The sequence below is a fragment of the Arachis stenosperma genome, chromosome 7 (genome assembly GCF_014773155.1).
Source record: "Arachis stenosperma cultivar V10309 chromosome 7, arast.V10309.gnm1.PFL2, whole genome shotgun sequence".
Taxonomy (NCBI): domain Eukaryota; kingdom Viridiplantae; phylum Streptophyta; class Magnoliopsida; order Fabales; family Fabaceae; genus Arachis; species Arachis stenosperma.
The window spans coordinates 62,477,109-62,499,618 of NC_080383.1; the positions used below are offsets into that span (position 1 = coordinate 62,477,109).

At 34.7% G+C, this 22,510-nt stretch overlaps 1 protein-coding gene across 2 annotated transcripts; it reads right to left on the minus strand.

The window, feature by feature from the left end:
- Nucleotides 1-7,113: 7,113 nt before the first annotated feature.
- Nucleotides 7,114-11,047, minus strand: LOC130941247 (zinc finger protein GIS2). 2 transcript variants are annotated; one of them, XM_057869677.1, is made up of 4 exons: nucleotides 10,829-11,047; nucleotides 8,938-9,465; nucleotides 8,494-8,586; nucleotides 7,114-7,981 (listed from the first exon to the last, which is right to left on the minus strand). In XM_057869677.1, the coding sequence occupies exons 2-4, from the start codon at nucleotides 9,060-9,062 to the stop codon at nucleotides 7,435-7,437; spliced, it is 765 nt and encodes a 254-aa protein (XP_057725660.1). In that variant the 5' UTR covers nucleotides 9,063-9,465; nucleotides 10,829-11,047; the 3' UTR covers nucleotides 7,114-7,434. The 2 variants fall into 2 exon arrangements, with proteins under 2 accessions (XP_057725660.1, XP_057725661.1); XM_057869678.1 differs by having other exon boundaries at nucleotides 8,938-9,149; nucleotides 10,829-11,036.
- Nucleotides 11,048-22,510: the final 11,463 nt, after the last annotated feature.

A 22,510-nucleotide genomic window follows, 5' to 3' on the forward strand; every position in this document is an offset into this window, starting at 1 on the left:
AAGGATTTGAATATTAGGGTGTTACAGATTGAATCAAGCAACATTTAATTGAATCTCTAATTATTTCAATCAAACTTTAGCAAGAAGATTGTGGATCTTGAAGTAAAATCTTGAAATTGCAAAGAACAATAAAGAAGGATGTTTGTCTATGAGTGAGGGAATGCTTATGAATTTGGGGAAGTGGTCAATGAATGAGATGTTAAAGGCTTCGGAGATGTTTAACTTTTAGAAAAAGTAATGCTTATGTTTTTCTACTTTGACTCGTGCAAAAATCTTTTCACGGCGAATCATTAATAACCAAATTCTAATTCCTTGAAAATTCAATTTTTCTTAACTTAATTAATGGTCAATTTCTTGGTCAACTAATTAAGAGAAGAGGTTAAGCACGCTTTTGATTTAAAGCCACATGACTTTCAAAATACTATTCCTAGTCAAGTTGAAGATTATGAGAAAGAGTTTCAAGCTAATTTTGATATTAAATTTTCAAAGTAATAACAAAATCCAAGATAGAATTAGAATATTTTTCAATACTTCTAACCGTTAAAGATAAAGAACGAGACTCAATCTTGAAAAAGTAGAAAATCATGAATCAAAATAAAGAAAATACTTTTATTACTAATCCAGAAAATCAAACAGAGCTCCTAACTTTTAATAGAGGAGGTTTAATTACTCATGCTAGAGAAGAAAATAATCTAAACTAATGAGATGAGAGATGCATGGCTGTAGGGTCCCGAATTTGATAGCTCGATCCTCATCTCTATGAACCTTGTTCACTTATTTATATCCTAGCTTCCTAACTTTTGAATTCTAAAGTCTAATTTTATCTTCTTATCTCTGAACAATAAGATAACAACTTATTCAAATTCAAAATAATAATTCAAATCTAATCTAAAAATAAATTCTAATAACAAAATCTTATTTTTTAGAAGAAGTTAATGCTAACTAATCATTTGAGTCTTGAATTTTCAGTTGAATTTAGAGCTCCCTGGGAGTGGATATTGGACTTGGCATTGGGCTTCATGGATTGGCGCTGGGCTTTGATAAATTCAGGATCCGTAGGAGTTGGAAAATCACTTAAAGTCGGGCTCCGAATTTGGGCGATAGGCGCCCAGTGTATGGAAGAGGGGGTGGCGCTAGGTGCTACTTCTTAAAGTTAGGCGCCAGCCCATTTTGACCCTTCCAAGGCATGAAGGCGCCGGGATTAGATGATGAAGTTTGGGCACCCAATTGGGCGTTGGGCTTGGGAGACAAGGTACCGGTCTTGGAGGATCTGGAGTTGTGCGCCTGTTCCTAGCGTTGAGCTTCCCTATGCTGGCGCTAAACTTGGCCTCTTGAAGCTTGGCACCAGCTTTGTATTTCTTCCCCTAGGAGTGCACTTGTGTTTTCTTAATTTTTTATCCTAATTATTTAAAAATAAATCCTAAAAATACAATCATTCTAAAACAACTCCAAACATATTATTAGTTATAAAAACTTCACGAAAAACATAAGAAATTTGGTTTAAACTTGAGAAAACAATTAAAAAAGAAACCTAAAATTAACTAAAGATGCCTAGGCATCAGTCATACACTCAAGAATTAAATGTGTGGTGTACCATAATTGATTAATATGTAAATTAGAGTAAACAGTGGGATAAAAGTGTAAATAATAAAATATTAGACTTAAAAAATAAACATAGAAGACTTAGGGTTAAAATATAATTATATAATAGATTTGAACCAAAAATATAATTAAGACAAAATTACGGGCATAATAATAATTTTAGTAAAGATAGAGGTAAAATTGCAAATATAATAATATAGTAAGATAGGAATGAAAGAATAAAGGTAAAATGGTAAGTTAAACTAATAAAGGATAGAATAGTCATTAGATAAAAGAATAGGGTTAAATTAGTAACCTAAGAGATGTAAGGGACAAGAATTTGGATCTTCTAAAGTGAAAAAATTTGTAAAATGATAAAAATTAGGGGCTAATCACCATTGATTTTGTAACTTTCATGAAATATGTCTCACTATCTTAATTTAAGAATGATTAACTCCTTATTTTACCACTTTAGCAATTTTTTACTTTAGAGAATCTTGATCCAAGAGAAAAAATAGTCATTTTGATAAAAAGATAAGGTTAAGATAAGTGAACATGGAAGTATAGGGGTCAGACGATCATTTAAGTAAAGATTAAGGGTAAAGTAGTAACTTGGAAGATATAAGGGATAAAATATTCATTTGAAAAAAATATAAGGTTAAAATTGAATAATTATGACAACTAGAGATAAATTTAGTAAAATATAAGATTATAATAGCAAAAGTGAAAATACTAGAGGGTAGAATTATCACTTTGAAAGAGCATGAGGTTAATATGGTAAAAATTAAATGTTAAAGGATAAAATGGTCATATTATAAAGTAGTAAGGACAAAAAGATAATTAAGAAAAAGAGGGATATAAAAGTCCTATAAGAAAAAATTTGGGGACAAATTGGTAATTAAGATAAAAGATTAAGGTAAAGTTATAATTCTCTATAAATTGTAAAGCTATAATTTTGGTAGAAAGGGTGAGTTAACTTTAAGTTTTTGGAATGGTACACCTTATTCTGAGTATATGTCTAGCAAGATAGAGGTACAATTCCACTTGCTCAGTACAATGATGTGGGAACGTCCACCTTATGTTTGAAAACTATTTCTCAACTAGAAACATATTATGGTATCAAGTTTTGTAACGATTGCCGAATGTCCAGATCTACATGATTTCACCCATGAGACACATATGCTAAGTGTACACAATTGAGAAGTCATATCCAGGATTAGTTCCAGAAAACATCAGGTTGTGGGTAATCAATCGACGCATGAACTCATGTCCCGCCTAGGACAGACATGCATCAAATTGGTTGCAGCATTTTTTCTGTGATTGCACACTATGTATTTTCTCTGTGATTATGTTACATATTTGTTCTCTATTTTTTGTGCTTTGTGAATTGTATATACTTTCTTAGTATTACTGCTTCTTATATACTAACATAAACTAGGGTATAGTTATCGAAAGACTTGGACTATGATAAATGAGTGAAGACTAGACTTTCTTATAGATGGAGGGAACAATGATGATCGCTGGCACCAGAGTCCTGTTCATTGAGATGCCGATTGTATTCACTTGTGAGGACCCAGTATTTTTGGAGAGTACCATCATCTACGAAAAGCCTCATACCTGGATGTATATTTTTTGCGATCATCCGTTCTCTTGCCCCCTGTATAGTTTGAACTTCAATCTAATACTGCCCTACGACGTTTCCACTTTCTACCCTGCATCTTGGAGGCACTCATCATGCCTTTTCTTTACATTACTATCAGGAGGAGTTCCATCCTGCAAGACCTCATTTTGATCATCCTGATGCACCACCAGAGTTTTAGTCGGATCCCCATCCTATTGATCTGTTGGCAGCACAGTTTGACCTCCTGAGAGAGGTACTTGTTCCGGCGATGGCCAACGAACCTTTGATCAGTTCATAGTAAGAAGAGGATCCTGAAGAGGACCCTGCATGGGAGACTCAAACAACAGCAAAGGAGACTTCCGATTCTTTCTCGAGGAGTGGAGCTATAGGAGGTGAGTTGGAGGTTGTATGCAATATTCCTAAGATGATGACAGTAGCTTGAGTTTTCGTTTGAAGAAACTTATGGATGAAAGCATCTTTGGACACTAAATTTTGTTTACCTTTCGTTTGTTAGTATTTTCTGAAGGGTAGGATTTTACTATCTCAAAGTTATCCTAGGTACCAAACTAAGGACTCCTGTGTGGCCAAGTTCCGGGGTATATAAGTCTACTATATATAAGTTCTACTATATATACCAAACTATATATATAAGTCTATTATATACTAACTTCTATATTATATATCTGGTTTGGAGTATCTGTTATGAATTATATGTTCTTTATTGATGTACAAACTAAGCCTTTGAGGCAACCTGTGTATGATATCTGTCTTATTTTATATTTAACTTCGAAAACATTAACATAGTTAACTTACATGACTCCGATAGCGCAACAGGTTTATATCTATATATGCAATACAAAGTCTAGAGTCTCGTAGGTCGACTAAATGGTAATGCTTGATGATTGGTAGTTGTCTGGACATGTCGAAAGTTTGGTCGTTACAAATGTGAGGTCCAAATGTCTAAAGATGAAGATTTTGACTTGTTTCACCAGAATGGTGATTGCTCCGACGTTCACGTCTAGATGGTGATAGAGGATACCTGCAAGGAACTCTGATACCCAAATCAACAACTATTTAAGCAAATTTTATGTGTGATTGGATTAAAAAAAATACATAAATATTAATATTTGTTAGAGTTATAGATGTGGCCTGGTCATTTAAAAATGATTTTAAATAATCATAGATGAATTCTCTTACAAAGTGAAAAATTAGCCTCTTGTTTTGGATGCTTATCATCTAGATGATGATCACAAAATAATGGGAGAAACATCCAACTTATTTTTTAAGTGGGGTCAAACATGAGTTATAAAGACCCATATTTAAGTCAGTCTACCTATATGGATAAGGTCATATAGATTGATTTTACTACTATTGGGCCGAATTTGTGTGACATAATTTCAAATATAACTTGCTACTAATGAGAATGTGGACTAACTTAATAGGCCCAAGTATAAACAAAGATTATTAATAATTCGAGTAGCTAAATATAATAAGCATTTTTGTTTCCTTGAATGATTTTGGCTTCCAGCTAAATATTGCATAGAAATTATGAATACGAATATATAAATAAATAATTGCTACTCTTATAAATTAAACAAGAAAGAGTAACCTCTAAACATAATACAAATATTTAAAAAAAAAATTGTCACTATTCTTATTTATGTTACCAAAAAAAAACTAATTCTTTTTGGATTTAACGGTTAAGATTGTCAATTATACAAAATTATAGAATATACAAAATTTAAATTATTGATGTATTTGTTATGAATTTATTAAAGAAAAATATTTAAAAAAATTTACTCGTATTCTAAAATAAATGTTAATTAGTACATAATAAAGGTAAAGTACTATTTTTGTCTCTAATATTTGGATCAAAACCTATTTGGTCTTCAACATTTTAAACGTTTTATTTTTGTTCCAAAAAATTTTAAACAAGTTTAATGTGATCCTACTATTAAATTTGACATTAATAGTTAATGAAATAAGTGACATGAATGTTAATGTTACTAGTTAAGTCATATATTTTTCCATGTGTTAAAAAAAATATAACTAATTTTCTTGTAATACTTTTCCTCAATTTCCTTTTTGTACAAAACTCCAAATCGTAACAAACAATCATCACTTCTTCAAAATAAAAAAAAATAAAAACTTATTATATTAGTCATTGTTGGTGGATCAATTTTACTTACATACTGAAATCGAATACTATTGGCTCTTCAATATGCGAATTGTTTGTCAAATTTAATGGTGAGATAACATTGAACCCACTTAAATTTTTTAAGGATTGAAATAAGATATTTGAAAATTGTTTGGAATGAAATATGACGTTTAAAATATTAGGGATTAAATTAGGATTCGGCCTAAACATTGAGAACCAAAATAGTACTTTACCCTACATAATAATCACATGAACGGTAACATTTTAAAAATTTTTACTCACATGTTCAAAAAATACTTATTTTTTTGAGTTAATGGTCAAATTTGTCCTTGAAAGATCACTCATTCTTCATATTGGTCTTCAAATAATTTTTAGTCATATTAGTTCCAAAAAGATAAAATGTAAGTCAAATTAGTCCTTCCGTTAATTAGATAATGATGTGTCACGTTAAGTATCACGCGACATTATAATGTATTGGGTTAATGCCACGTGTCATAAGATAATTTGTTGACGTGTCAGATCAGTAACATCTAGCATGCCACGTGTCATTTGACATGTCATAAATTTATTTGTAACCAAATTAGTCTTTGAAAATACACACTTAAGTCATTTTCATTCCCAAAGTTTCAAAAAATAATCAAATTAGTCCTATATAAATTTTTCTTATTTTTATAATATTAAATTTTTAATCTTTCTTAATCTTACTCATTTTAATCTTATGTTTTTCACACCTTAATAAATAAATATTTTTCAAACAAAATAATAAAAATAATCAAATTGTTACAAAGTTATCTTCTCATTTGTATTTTTAGATTTTTTATTTTTAAATTCTAACTTTTTTAAGTAAAAATTTTTTATATAAATAATTTATTAAATATTATTAATTATATACTAAAAGGCTTAATCTTTTGTTTCTCATTAAATAAATATAGTAATTATTTTAAGTGTTTAATCTTTTGGATCTTATTAAATAAATATAATAGTTATTTTAAAAAAATTATATTAAAATATTAAAATTCAATGAATGATCCTACAAATTAATTTTTTAATTATTAAATTATACTATATAAATTAAACAATAACAAAAATTATAATTTTAAAAATCTAAAAGATTTAATTTTAAAATAACCACTATATTATTTAACGAAACTTAAAATATTAAATTTTTAAATATATAATCAATAATAATTTGATAAACTCATTCAAATAACAAAAATTTATTACAGAAAACTACAATTTGAAAATGTAAAATTTTAAAATACAAATAATAAAATAATTTAATTATTTTTATTATTTTATATAAAGAGAATTTTGTTTATTAAGATTTAAAAAATAATATTAAAATTAATAGTATAAAAAAATATTTAAAATTTAATATCATTAAAAAATAAGACAAATTTATATAAAGACTAATTTGATCAAATTTTAAAATTTGAGATAAAAATAACTTCCATGCATATTTTCAGAAACTATTTTAAATGTAAATAAATTTATTGCAGGTCAAAACACTTATTGCAGGTCAAAACACGTTGCATTAACCTCGTTATCATGCCACATGACACTTAATGTAGCATATTATCATCTAACTAACAGAAAGACTAATTTAACTTACGTCTTATCTTTCAAGAACTAATATGAATAAAAAAATCATGAAAACCAATTTATAGAATGAATCATCTTTCAGAGACAAATTTAATTATAAACCCTATTTTTTTTCTTTAAAAAGAATTATACAAATACATGAACGGTAACATTTTAGACAATAATGACATTCACACGAGGTTTTAATTTTAGTTAAAAACTAGTACATAATTGTTTTTTGGGTACAAAAACTAGTGCATCATTCAATCTCCAGCCAACAACCACAAAAACTTGTACCGGATTAACCGTAAACACCCTCATCATGGAACACGATTCATACAATAAGAAATCTCTTACAGGTACTGAATAATTATTCCTAAAGCAAGCAGTCACAACTCTGAAATGCAAATAATGGCATTATAACCGCATCTCTCCAACGGGGAAAACAGAGGAAAAAACACAAACGTAAACCTTAAAGTGTCATCCATGACCATCAGTACCGCCTGGGATAACGATCCACAAATCGACCTGAAGGGCACTCATATGCCAGGTGACCACGACCTCCACAATTGTGACAAATCATCAGAGGTCCCATGCAGTCCCGACTCATGTGACCCAATTGCTGGCAATTCCGGCATACAACATCTCGGTAACCACCACCCCCCCCACGCATACCACCACTGGTGCCACGATCTCCAAGCATGTTAGCTTTTGGACACTGTCTAGCTACATGCCCAGAAACATTGCACAAGTTACAAATGGGATCATTTGGACAATCACGTGCCAGGTGCCCTGTCTTCCTACAGTTGTTGCATGCTTTCTCATTGGTGCATTCAGCTGCAATATGACCCTGTTTATAACAGTTGTTGCACAACCTCAAGTCCCCTGGTGGCATTGGAGGTGCTGTGCACTCCCTTGCCCGATGTCCAACTTTACCACAGGTATGGCAGATGCCTTCATTTGGACAGTTGCTAGCCACGTGCCCAGGTTCTTTACAATTCCAGCACAACGATTTTGTGGTGCATTCAGAAGCAATGTGCCTGATCAAACATTCAAATGCATAATTAATCATAAGCCACTCTAGCCATACTACTTGTATGAATACCAAATAGTTGACATCAAAGAACTAATGACAACATAAATAATCTTGTTCTTCCAAAATATAGATACTGAATATATTCAAATTAACAATGGAAGATCTGCTAAAAGAAGACAGATTGCCAGTTCAGCTCCGGGCTCCCACATCCTGGCTCAGGTAAGATGCGAATAATAATTAAGAATTGGAAATTGTGTTGCCCTGGTGATAACCTATAACTATTAGTCTTGTTTCTTGTATATGAGGAACTAACATTTGCAATCAGATTAAGGAGGAAAACAGATTTTATTCACACAAAATAATGAGAAAAAATAACATTTAGAATTACTGAATCAAATTAAATGCAAATGATATGAATGTTGGATATCATGATTAGAGTGGTGCACATATAAGGTGGTGATTGGAATCTAATGATTACATGCTCGACCATTAAGAAGCCAAGAATAAGTTCCATACCCAGGGAGTCCACAATTGTGGCAAATTGCGACATTGGGGCATTCCCTAGCATAATGACCAGGTCTCTTGCAGTTCTTACACAAATTGTCTCGGCTGAAAAAGAAAGCAAAGACAGAGAAAAAGCACTGTTATCATTTGTGAGGAGATCCATGCCAAGACACTATTAAAGCCTAAGTGCAAGGAGTATGCCACTTAGAAATTTATGAAGAAAAAATCAAACAAAACCACTTTATATGTTCCAAAGGCAAAGCCAAAAATAACAGTAAATAATTGGGCCAAGCTTAAGGTTTTATAAATGTTATAATTATGATCCAAATCTTCTCATAGCAAAGCACAAATTCAATCTTCTTCAGCAGTTTAGCTTCCCCAACAAGCACATTAAGCATTAAGCATAGAAAACGAATGGTAATTAAATTATTACGAAAAAAAAAAGGAAAAGAAAACCTGAAACCCCGACGTGAATCTCTCCTGTAAGGTGCATCACGATATGAAAATCGATCAGAGCGGATCTTGCGATCCATTGGGCTCCTGCTCCTGCTTCTGCTTCGGCTCCTGCTGTCAGAACTCATTTTCAATTTTTTGTCTTTACTAACCTCTACCACAACTGATCAGCAAAACCACCACCACAACCAACACCACCAGCCGCAGCCTCCTCCCTGTCCACATCACAGCCACACATATCCATGATCATCCAGAAGCCAAGCCAAACCAAAACCCCTTGCCTCCCCTTTCATAATATAAAACCCGCAAATTCCAACAGTATACAACATGAAATGTCAACATGCATTCCATCTCACATCAATCAAATATCACTTTACTCATCACCAAAAACTTGATAACAAGTCCCTGGACGACATTCTTCATATATTTAATACTTCTCAGAAACAGTAACATTCTCACATAAGATCAACATAAGCTTCAGGGGGAAAATTCAAAAGGATATCACTCCACCCTTTCAGCAATTTAGCTAACCTGGTAGAGATGAATGAATATGAAAAAGATCATACTGGAGTAATGAGAGTATTTGGTGAAATTTTGCCCTAGTATGATAACATAGAAGTAGCTTTTGAAGAAGATAAAAACATACAATATCCTACCCAAAAAAAAAAACCCTAGCGTTTGATTCATCAATCATCTAACCAGGTTTAGCATCAAGGGAAGAACCCCAACAAGCTCCCCTTCTTCCAAGCATCTTCATCAACACACATACAAAGCCCCTTCAATGCTCTTCACCACACCCTTCACTTCTCTTTTCTTTTCTTCTACAAGTCTTATCTTCTCAGGTACTCTCTTATCCCATTATCACTTTTCATTATTCTCCTGCTCTCTAACAATAAAAATTTGATACATATTGCCATGTTTTGCTAACATGTATTATTGGCAGTTACATCCTACCCAAATCTGAAACACAGCCTTTCACCATCACCTTCTACACTTTCAATTTTTAATGGTACATTATCAATTGTTTAGATTCACCTTATTTATGCATAGTTGTGCTAGGGATATTCATTTCATACTTCTATTACTTTAACTTCCTAGATCGAGATTATATAGCCATTCTTCGATATATGAAGAAATCAGTTAACAGTTGACAGTGGCATGTCAGGTCCAGATAAAACAGCTGGCATGCCAACACAAGGTAAAGAAGCATCACATCATCTGACTCAGGACCATATTGATGCTTCTGGGCCTAATGATCTATCTCTAATAGCACTATCTATCTCCCATTTTTCTCTCTTGAACAGACATAGCATTGTGAAATTATGCATGTCAGTTCTAAAAAAGAATATATATATATATATATATATATATATATATATATATATATATATATATATATATGAAAGAGTTTGGGATGAACAAATGTACACACCAAAGACTAGTAAATGTCAAATTACACCTCAAAGATTGTTTTCAACGGATAAATGTGTCATGCCATTAGTAAGGGTTTGATATTTACGAATCTTAGTGTGTATCTTTGTCCATAAAAAACAATTCAATTATACTTTAACGTGTATTTTTGTCCATCCCAAACTCTTTTATGTGTACTTTGTCTATTTGCTCAAGACAAAAAAGAAGCAAAACACAATCAGTACATTGGGCACATCTAAGAACATGTTGATTGTTGCATAGGAGTCAATTCTACAACGGAAATTAAAGCAAACCACCAACCAAATCCACATAGCAACATAAAACAGATGCGAATAAACATTTTAATAGAGGGTTTAACAAGATCGGACGGGGGAAGTCGCAAACGCGTAAAAAGATTTTGCAAATCCGAATTTTTTTTCAACAAATTTCTTGCAACCAGGCATGCGAAAAAGAAGAATCGAACCTTCGGATTCGAGTATGGAGAATGGTGAGATACTGAATCTATCTCAGAAGAGCACAGCACACGGAGGGTGGTAGCTTGATCTTCTGATACGACAAGCGAGTGGGGGAGATGAATGGTGTCGTCGAAGAGTTTAGCAACTACAGCGGCACAGAGTTAGGAATTTCTTAAGTTAGGGTATCTTCACTTCTTCAGATATCAGATATATCAGATAAAAGGTCTTTTTGTTTTTTGGACTTCAGATTTATTAAAAAAAGTTGAAAGGTTTCTATTTGTTTCGGGTCTATCTTGTGGGCCAATATCCATGTACTTTTGATAGGCTTTATTTGATTGGGCTACCCTAATCAAAGTGGCCTGGGTGGGTCGTCAATCATTTCTTTTTTTTCTAAATTAGTTATTGCATCTCTTTTTCTCCTTATCTCTTTGTCAAGGAGAAATGTACCTCCCATCATAGTAGATGCTAGATACTGACTTTATCATAGTCATCTATGCTCACTTTGTCTGCAGCATTTTTATAAAATAAAGTCGTTAGACGGTCGTAATATTTGTTTCATATTTGAACAAATACTTAATAGATATTAATATAAGCATTATATCTTATGAGTAAATATCTATTGTGTGCTACTATGTAATATTTTATTATAGAATTTTATGCTTAAGTCGTAAAACATAAGTAATATGGTATTATGACCTTTAAAATAATATATATATATAGTTGAAAAGAATTTATAATAAGAAGCTTTAAAAGAAAAATTTAAACAAAAGGTTGCAAAACAAAAAGCGCAACGCTCACGTAAATAGAAACTGAAAACGAGAAAAAGGATAAAGAGTATAAACATAGAGAGTAGAATATCAATGGTACAAAATATCAAACTTCAGGCTTGACCTGCTGGTGGGCGTAATTGTGATCATTAACAATGGCTCTAAAGACTTGGTGCTCTCAAACATGAATCACACTTTATCACAACTCTGCACAACTAACCAGCAAGTGTACTGGGTCGTCCAAATAATACCTTACGTGAGTAAGGGTCGATCCCACAGAGATTGTTGGTATGAAGCAAGCTATGGTCATCTTGTAAATCCCAGTCAGGCGGATTCAACTATATTAAGAGATTATTGGATTTTCGCATAATAATAAATAATAAACAGAAAATAAAGGTAAAGTTACTCATGTAATTCAATGGTGGAAATTTCAGATAGGTGTATGGAGGTACTGTGTTCCTTCTGAATCTTTGCTTTCGTACTGCTTTTATCCCATTTTTATCACTCTTTTCTATGGCAAGCTGTATGTAGGGTATCACCGTTGTCAATGGCTACATCCCATCCTCTCAGTGAAAATGGTCCAAATGCTCTGTCACAGCACGGCTAATCATCTGTCGGTTCTCGATCATGTTGGAATAGAATCCCTTGATTCTTTTGCGTTTGTCATCACGCCCAGCAATCGCGAGTTTGAAGCTCGTCACAGTCATTCAATTCCGAAATCCTACTCGGAATACCACAGACAAGGTTAGACTTTCCAGATTTCCATGAATGCCGCCATCAATTCTAGCTTATACCACGAAGATTCTGATTAAGGAATCCAAGAGATATGCGCCCGGTCTAAAGTAGAACGGAAGTGGTTGTCAGTCACGCGTTCATAGGTGAGAATGATGATGAGTGTCACGGATCATCACATTCATCATGTTGAAGTGCAACGAATATCTTAGAATAAGAATAAGTCGAATTGAATAGAAAATAGTAGTACTTACATTGAAACTTGAGGTACAGCAGAGCTCCACACCCTTAATATATGGTGTGTAGAAACTCCACTGTTGAAAATACATAAGTGATGAAGGTCCAGGCATGGTCGAATGGCCAGCCCCCAAAGTATGATGTGAATTCGAAAATAAAGGAAAAGGACCCGATATGTGGTCAAAAGACCCTTAGTACAATAGTAAAATGTCTTATTTATACTAAACTAGCTACTATGGTTTACAAAAGTAAGTAATTGGTGCATAAATCCACTTCCGGGGCCCACTTGGTGTGTGCTTGGGCTGAGCTTGATCTATCCACGAGCTGAGGCTTCTCTTGGAGTTGAACACCAAGTTGTAACGTGTTTTGGGCGTTCAACTCTGGTTCGTGACGTGTTTCTGGCGTTTGACTCCAGAATGCAGCATGGAACTGGCGTTGAGCGCCAGTTTACGTCATCTAATCTCAAACAAAGTATAGACTATTATATATTTCTGGAAAGCTCTGGATATCTACTTTCCAACGCCGTTCAGAGCACGCCATTTGGAGTTCTGTAGCTCTAGAAAATCCATTTCGAGTGCAGGGAGGTCAGATTCCAATAGCATCAGTAGTCCTTTGTCAGCCTCCTTATCAGAGTTTTGCTCAGGTCCCTCAATTTCAGCCAGAAAATACCTGAAATCACAGAAAAACACACAAACTCATAGTAAAGTCCAGAAATATGAATTTAGCATAAAAACTAATGAAAACATCCCTAAAAGTAGCTAGATTATACTAAAAACTATCTAAAAACAATGCCAAAAAGCGTATAAATTATCCGCTCATCACAACACCAAACTTAAATTGTTACTTGTCCCCAAGCAACTGAAAATCAATTAGGATAAAAAGAAGAGAATATACTATAAATTCCAAAATATCAATGAATATTAATTCTAATTAGATGAGCGGGACTTGTAGCTTTTTGCTTCTGAACAGTTTTGGCATCTCAGTTTTTCCTTTGAAGTTTAGAATGATTGGCTTCTCTAGGAACTTAGAATTTTGGATAGTGTTATTGATTCTCCTAGTTAAGTATGTTGATTCTTGAACACAGCTACTTTTATGAGTCTTGGCCGTGGCCCTAAAAACTTTGTTTTCCAGTATTACCACCGGATACATAAATGCCACAGACACATGACTGGGTGAACCTTTTCAGATTGTGACTCAGCTTTGCTAGAGTCCCCAGTTAGAGGTGTCCAGAGCTCTTAAGCACACTCTTTTTGCTTTGGATCACGACTTTAACCACTCAGTCTCAAGCTTTTCACTTGGACCTGCATGCCACAAGCACATGGTTAGGGACAGCTTGATTTAGCCGCTTAGGCCTGGATTTATTTCCTTGGGCCCTCCTATCCATTGATGCTCAAAGCCTTGGATCCTTTTTACCCTTACCTTTTGGTTTTAAGGGCTATTGGCTTTTTCTGCTTGCTTTTTCTTTTTCTTTCTGATTTTTTTCGCCATTTTTTTTCACAAGCTTTTGCTTTTTCACTGCTTTTTCTTACTTCAAGAATCAATTTTCATGATTTTTCAGATTATCAATAGCATTTCTCTTTGTTCATCATTCTTTCAAGAGCCAACAATTTTAACATTCATAAACAACAAGATCAAAATTATGCACTGTTCAAGCATTCATTCAGAAAACAAAAAGTATTGTCACCACATCAATATAATTAAACTAAATTCAAGGATAATTTCGAAATTCATGTACTTTTTGTTCTTTTGAATTAAAAACATTTTTCATTTAAGAAAGATGAAGGATTTATGAAATTATTTATAGCCTTAAGACATAGTTACTCAATACTAATGATCATGAGGTAGAGACACAAAACATAAACACACATATAGCATACAAAATAAAAAAACAGAGATAAAAACAAGGAAGTTAAGGAATGAGTCCACCTTAGTGAGGGTGGCGCTTTTTTGAAGGACTAATGGTGCTTTTTGAGCTCCTTTATGTCTCTTCCTTGCCTCTGTTGCTTGATCCCTAGTGATTTTGGTGCTCTTATCCTTAGTTGCTCCCAATAGTTGTGTGGAAGAAAATGTATCCCCTGAGGTATCTCAGGAATTTCTTGATGAGGGAATTTCTCATGCTCTCTTGATGTGCAGTCAAATGCTCTTCTACTGAGCTATGGACCCTTGAGATGAATCTCTCCATCTCCCATGACTCGGAGATGGAAAAATTTTTGTCTTCCCTTTTTTCTCTCTCTTTTTTTTTTGAGGTTTCTCTGACCTTAGGTGCCATCAATGGTTATGGAAAAACAAAAAAAGCTATGCTTTTACCACACCAAACTTAGAATGTTGCTCGCCCTCGAGCAAAAGAAAAAAGAATAGAAGAAGAAGAAGAAGATATGGAGGAGAGGGAGAGAGGTGTGTATTCGGCTATGCAGGGTGGGTTTGGGTGGGAAAGAGATGATGGATGTGAGTGGTGAAGAGGTAATGGGGAAGAGAGATTGAGGTGATTGGTGAAGAAGAGAGAAGGTGAGTTGAGGTAAGTGGGGATCCTGTGGGGTCCACGGATCCTGTGGTGTCAAGGATTTACATCCCTGCACCAATGAGGCGTGTAAAACGCCCTCTGCATGCAATCCTGGCATTTAACGCCAGATTGGTACTTGTTTCTGGCATTAAACGCCAGCTCTAAGCTTGTTCTGGGCGTTCAACGCCCATCTGCAGCATGTTTCTGGCGTTGAACACCAGCTTTCCTCAGTGTGCAATCCTGGCGTTTAAACGCCAGATTGCTGCATGTTTCTGGCATTCAGCGCCAGATCCATGCTCTGTTCTGGCGTTGAACGCCAGCCAGATGCTTCTTACTGGCGTTTAAATGCCAGTAAGTCCTTCCTCCAGGGTGTGATTTTTCTTCTGCTGTTTTTAATTTTGTTTTTAATTTTAGTATTTTTTTCGTGACTCCACATGATCATGAACGTAATAAAACATAAAAGAACAATAAAAAGAAAAATAAAATTAGATAAATAAAAATTGGGTTGCCTCCTAATAAGCGATTCTTTAATGTCAATAGCTTGACAGTGGGCCCTCATGGAGCCTCACAGGTGATTAGGTCAATGTTGTATAGTCCCAACACCAAACTTAGAGTTTGGTTGTGGGGATTCAACACCAAACTTAGAGTTTGGTTGTGGCCTCCCAACACCAAACTTAGAGTTTGACTGTGGGGGCTCTGTTTGACTCTGTACTGAGAGAAGCTCTGCATGCTTACTCTCCCTTGTTACAGAAGGATAGCTGTGTGCCTTAAACACAAGGTAGTCCCTATTCAATTGAAGGACTAATTCTCCTCTGTTAACATCTATCACAGCTTCTGCTGTGGCTAGGAAAGGTTTTCCAAGGATGATGCATTCATCCTCCTCCTTTCTAGTGTCTAATATTATGAAATCAGCAGGGATGTAAAGGCCTTTAACCTTTACTAACATGTCCTCTACTAATCCATAAGCTTGTCTTACTGACTTGTCTGCCAATTGTAATGAGAATAAGGCAGGCTGTACCTCAATGATTCCCAGCTTCTCCATTACAGAGAGTGGCATAAGATTTATGCCTGACCCTAGGTCACACAGAGCTTTCTCAAAGGTCATGCTGCCTATGGTACAGGGTATTAAGAATTTCCCAGGACCTTGTTTCTTTTGAGGTAAAGTTTGCTGAACCCATGTATCAAGTTCACTAATGAGCAAGGAAAGTTCACCTTCCCAAGTCTCATTACCAAATAACTTGGCATTCAGCTTCATGATAGCTCCTAAATATTGAGCAACTTGCTCTCCAGTTACATCTTCATCCTCTTCAGAGGAAGAATAATCTTCAGAGCTCATGAATGGCAGAAGGAGATTTAATGGAATCTCTATGGTCTCTATATGAGCCTCAGATTTCTTTGGATCCTCAATAGGGAACTCCTTCCTGCTTGAGAGACGTCCCATGAGATCTTCCTCATTGGGATTCGCGTCCTCTCCCTCCTCCTTGCATTCGGCCATATTGATTATATCAATGGCCTTGCACTCTCTTTTTGGATTCTCTTCAGTATTGCTTGGGAGAGTACTAGGAGGGGTTTTAGTGATTTTCTTACTCAGCTGGCCCACTTGTGCCTCCAGATTTCTGATGGAGGACCTTGTTTCATTCATGAAACTTAAAGTGGCCTTAGACAGATCAGAGACTAAATTTGCTAAGTTAGAGGTATTTTGTTCATAATTCTCTGTCTGTTGCTGAGAAGATGATGGATAAGGCTTGATATTGCTGAGCCTATTTCTTCCACCATTATTAAAGCCTTGTTGAGGATTTTGTTGATCCTTCCATGAAAAATTCGGATGATTTCTCCATGATAAATTATAGGTGTTTCCATAAGGTTCACCCATATAATTTACCTCTGCCATTGCAGGGTTTTCAGGATCATAAGCTTCTTCTTCAGAAGATGCCTCTTTAGTACTGTTGGATGCATTTTGCCATCCATTCAGACTTTGAGAAATCATGTTGACTTGCTGAGTCAACACTTTGTTCTGAGCCAATATGGAATTCAGAGCATCAATTTCAAGAACTCCCTTCCTCTGAGGCATCCCATTATTCACGGAATTCCTCTCAGAAGTGTACATGAATTGGTTATTTGCAATCATGTCAATAAGTTCCTGAGCTTCTGCAGGCGTTTTCTTTAGGTGAATGGATCCACCTGCAGAGTGGTCCAATGACATCTTGGAAAACTCAGATAGACCATAATAGAATATATCTAATATGGTCTACTCTGAAAATATGTCAGAAGGACACTTTTTTGTCATCTGCTTGTATTTTTCCCAAGCTTCATAGAGGGATTCACCATCTTTTGCTTGAAGGTCTAAACATCCACTCTAAGCTTGCTCAGCTTTTGAGGAAGAAAGAATTTATCCAGGAAGGCCGTGACCAGCTTATCCCAAGAGTCCAGGCTATCTTTAGGTTGTGAGTCCAACCATGTTCTACTCTGTCTCTTACAGCAAAAGGGAAAAGCATGAGCCTGTAGACTTCAGGATCTACTCCATTCGTCTTAACAGTCTCACAAATCTGCAAGAACTCAGTTAAAAACTGGTAAGGATCTTCAGATGGAAGTCCATGAAACTTGCAATTCTGTTGCATTAGAGCAACTAATTGAGGTTTCAGCTCAAAATTATTTGCTCTAATGGCAGGAATTGAGATGCTTCTTCCGTCAAACTTGGACGTGGGTTTAGTAAAATTACCAAGCATCCTCCTTGCATTATTGTTGTTGGGTTCGGCTGCCATCTCCTTCTCTTGTTCGAAAATTTCAGAAAGGTTGCCTCTGGATTGTTGTAATTTAACTTCTCTTAGTTTCCTCTTCAGAGTCCTTTCAGGTTCAGGATCAGCTTCAACAAGAGTGCCTTTTTCCTTGTTCCTGCTCATATGAAAGAGAAGAGAACAGAAAAAGAAGAGGAATCCTCTATGTCACAGTAAAGAGGTTCCTTATTATTAGTAGAAGAAGAAGGAAATAAAGAAAGGAGAATCCAAACACAAGGGTAAGGATAGAGGCAGTGATTGGAGATGAAGAGAGGTGAAGAGAAGTGTTAGTAAATAAATAAATAAATAGAAGAAGATGAGAGATAGAATTCGAAAATTAATTTTAAAAAGGAGTTAATGATTTTCAAAAATTAAAGATGAGATAGAATGAAAATTAAAATTTAAAACAATTAGTTAATTAAAAAAATTTTTGAAAAAGAGGGAGGTATTTTTGAAAATTAGAGAGAGAAAAGTTGTTAGGTGGTTTTGAAAAAGATAAGAAACAAACAAAAAGTCAAATAGTTAGTTGAAAAAGATTTGAAAATCAAATTTGAAAAGATAAGAAGATAAGAAGTTAGAAAAGATATTTTAAAATCAAATTTTTGAAAAAGATAAAATTTTGAAAAAGATATGATATAAAAGATAAGATAAGATAGATTTAATTTTTTAAAATTAAAATTAATTACTTGACTAACAAGAAACTAAAAGATATGATTCTAGAATTTAAAGATTGAACCTTTCTTAACAAGAAAGTAACAAACTTCAAATTTTTGAATCAATCACATTAATTGTTAGCATAATTTTCGAAAATAAAGATAAAATTAAGAAAAAGATTTTTGAAAAATATTTTTAAATTTTCGAAAATCATAAGATAAAAATGAAAAAGATTTGATTTTTGAAAAAGTTTTGAAAAGATAGAATTTTTAAAATTGAAAATTTGACTTGACTTGTAAGAAACAATTAATTTTAAAATTTTTTGACTAAGTCAACTCAAATTTTCGAAAATTATGAGAAAATTAAGGAAAAGATATTTTTTATTTTTGAATTTTTAATTATGAGAGAGAAAAATATAAAAATGACTCACAACATGAAAATTATGAATCAAAACATATGATGCATGCAAGAACACTATGAATGTTAAGATGAACACCAAGAACACTTTGAAGATCATGATGAACATCAAGAACATATTTTTGAAAAATTTTTGATGCAAAGAAAACATGCAAGACACCAAACTTAGAAATCTTTAATGTTTGACAGTATGAATGCAAAAATGCACATGAAAAACAATAAAAGACACACAACAAGAAAACATCAAGATCAAACAAGAAGACTTACCAAGAACACCTTGAAGATCATGAAGAACACCATGAATGCATGAATTTTCGAAAAATGCAAGAAATATATATATTTTTTTAAAACATGCAATTAACACCAAACTTAAAAATTGACTCAAGGCTCAAATAAGAAACACAAATTTTTTTTGGTTTTTATGATTTTATGATTTTTTTTGTATTTTCTTAATAAATTTTTCGAAAATATATTTTGGAAAAAGGAAGTAATGAATTCATAGTCCTTAATCAAAATCCTGTGAATTAGCCATGGCTTAATAGCCAGCCAAGCTAAAACATGTTATATGAAACTCTAGGATTCATTCTTGAAAACTCTAAAAATTTTTGAAAACAGGTGATAAATTTTGAAAAATATTTTTGAAAACTTTTTGAAAAGAAAATAAAAAAAGAAAAGTACCTAATCTGAGCAACAAGATGAACCGTTAGTTGTCCATACTCGAACAATCCCCGGCAACGGCGCCAAAAACTTGGTGGGCGTAATTGTGATCATCAACAATGGCTCCAAAGACTTGGTGCTCTCAAACATGAATCACACTTTGTCACAACTCCGCACAACTAACCAGCAAGTGTACTGGGTCGTCCAAGTAATACCTTACGTGAGTAAGGCTCGATCCCACAGAGATTGTTGGTATGAAGCAAGCTATGGTCATCTTGTAAATCCCAGTCAGGTGGATTCAACTATATTAAGAGATTATTGGATTTTTGCATAATAATAAATAATAAAGGTAAAGTTACTCATGTAATTCAATGGTAGGAATTTCAGATAGGTGTATGGAGGTGTTGTGTTCCTTCTGAATCTTTGCTTTCGTACTGCTTTTATCCCATTTTTATCACTCCTTTCTATGGCAAGCTGTATGTAGGGCATCACCGTTGTCAATGGCTACATCACATCCTCTCAGTGAAAATGGTCCAAATGCTTTGTCACAGCACGGCTAATCATCTGTCGATTCTCGATCATGTTGGAATAGAATCCCTTGATTCTTTTGCGTTTGTCATCACGCCCAGCAATCGCGAGTTTGAAGCTCGTCACAGTCATTCAATTCCGAAATCCTACTCGAAATACCACAGACAATGTTAGACTTTCCGGATTTCCATGAATGCCGCCATCAATTCTAGCTTATACCACAAAGATTCTGATTAAGGAATCCAAGAGATATGCGCCCGGTCTAAAGTAGAACGGAAGTGGTTGTCAGTCACGCATTCATAGGTAAGAATGATGATGAGTGTCACGGATCATCACATTCATCATGTTGAAGTGCAACGAATATCTTAGAATAAGAATAAGTCGAATTGAATAGAAAATAGTAGTACTTGCATTGAAACTTGAGATACAGCAGAGCTCCACACTCTTAATCTATGGTGTGTAGAAACTCCACTGTTTAAAATACATAAGTGATGAAGGTCCAGGCATGGCCGAATGGCCAACCCCCAAAGTATGATGTGAATTCGAAAATAAAGGAGAAGGACCCGATATGTGGTCAAAAGACCCTTAGTACAATAGTAAAATGTCTTATTTATACTAAACTAGCTACTAGGGTTTACAGAAGTAAGTAATTGATGCATAAATCCACTTTTGGGGCCCACTTGGTGTGTGCTTGGGCTGAGCTTGATCTATCCATGAGCTGAGGCTTCTCTTGGAGTTGAACGCCAAGTTGTAACGTGTTTTGGGCGTTCAACTCTGGTTCGTGACGTGTTTCTGGCGTTTGACTCCAGAATGCAGCATGGAAATGGTGTTGAGTACCAATTTACGTCGTCTAATATCGAACAAAGTATGGACTATTATATATTGCTGGAAAGCTCTGGATGTCTCTTTCCAACGCCATTGAGAGCGCGCCATTTGGAGTTCTGTAGCTCCAGAAAATTCATTTCGAGTGCCGGGAGGTCAGATTCCAACAGCATCAGTAGTCCTTTGTCAGCCTCCTTATCAGAGTTTTGCTCAGGTCCCTCAATTTCAGCCAGAAAATACCTGAAATCACAGAAAAATACACAAACTCATAGTAAAGTCCAGAAATGTGAATTTAGCATAAAAACTAATGAAAACATCCCTAAAAGTAGCTAGATTATACTAAAACTATCTAAAAGCAATGCCAAAAAGCGTATAAATTATCCGCTCATCACCTGCAAAGCTAAGGCCGGTTGGAGAATATACATATATACATACATATCCCAACACAACCCAAAATACATAAAGTATGTACATGGTTCTCCATAAAAGTCTATAAGAGATAAGAGAATTAAATATAAAGTACATGTGGAGACATAGCAAAATAACAAAATATAGCATCCCAACTTTGCCTGCAATAGGAACCTCCAGACGCTCACCGAGGCGCATCTCGACCTCTATCTGAAAAATGAGAACATATGTATAGAATAAGAACCGGAGGTTCTCAGCATGGTAACGGTGTCCACATTAATAATATATAAGGTCCCAGGAAAGCCAGAGGTAATTCTAGAACTCCGAAACTCAAATTAAAACTTAGAGTTATACTTTAAACCAAAAATCAGGTGAACTACTTATGGTACTTAGGTTTTAGTCCAATTTTAACTTAACACCTCAATCTTTCATTCCTACAATGCTAGACAATAGGGGTGTTCAAAACCGAACAAAACCGAGTAACCGAACTGAAAAAACTGAAAACCGAACAAATAAAAAACCAAAAAAACTGAATAAATAACACTTTGCTGTTTTTTTGCAGTTTGGTTCGATTTTTGGTTCTTCCAGTAAAAGTCCTAACCAAATCAAACCGAACCGAGTTACTTAAAAAACCTTAAATAAATCAACCCCCAACCCAAAGTAGATGACTTAACCAACAGCACTCATTCAGTAACTCTCCGCCCTCTCCACTCTTCACACTCGATCACTCCACAATCCACAACAGCACTGGAAACTCCTCTTCCCACCTTCCACAAATCCGTCATCCTCTTAACTCCTGACGTTGCCAGACAGAACCCTCGCGGCGGCCCTTCCTCGTCGCTTTTCCCCCTTCCAGGCACGGTCCTTTCTTTCTCTTCCCCCCTTTGTCGTCGTCCTCCACACACAGTAGCCACCGCTCCTCCACTCCTTGTCTCTCCATGCACGAGGAGCTATAGTCATCCTCCATGCACAGCAGCCGCCGTGTCCGCGTAGTCCTTATTTTCGCTATCTGCGCCTGCCGTGTCATCCTCCCTGCACTATTGTCTGCGTCTAGAATGGAATCCTAGGTGTTGGTTCTTGATTTTTTTCTGAACTTTTTTTCCTTCTGATTTCTAATTGGTACTGATTTTCTAATTCTGATTATGATGATTTTCAATTTGTTATGATGATTGGTTTTGATCTATTTTTGTTCTG

Bases quoted from the DNA above. Each gene is read 5' to 3' on its own strand.
- LOC130941247 (XM_057869677.1), bottom strand. From the start codon at position 9,062: ATGAGTTCTGACAGCAGGAGCCGAAGCAGAAGCAGGAGCAGGAGCCCA. The intron at 8,587-8,937 runs GTTTTCTTTTCC...TTTCTTTTTCAG, and splicing joins GATTCACGTCGGGGTTTCAG to CCGAGACAATTTGTGTAAGA. The intron at 7,982-8,493 runs GTATGGAACTTA...ATGTTTGATCAG, and splicing joins CACAATTGTGGACTCCCTGG to GCACATTGCTTCTGAATGCA.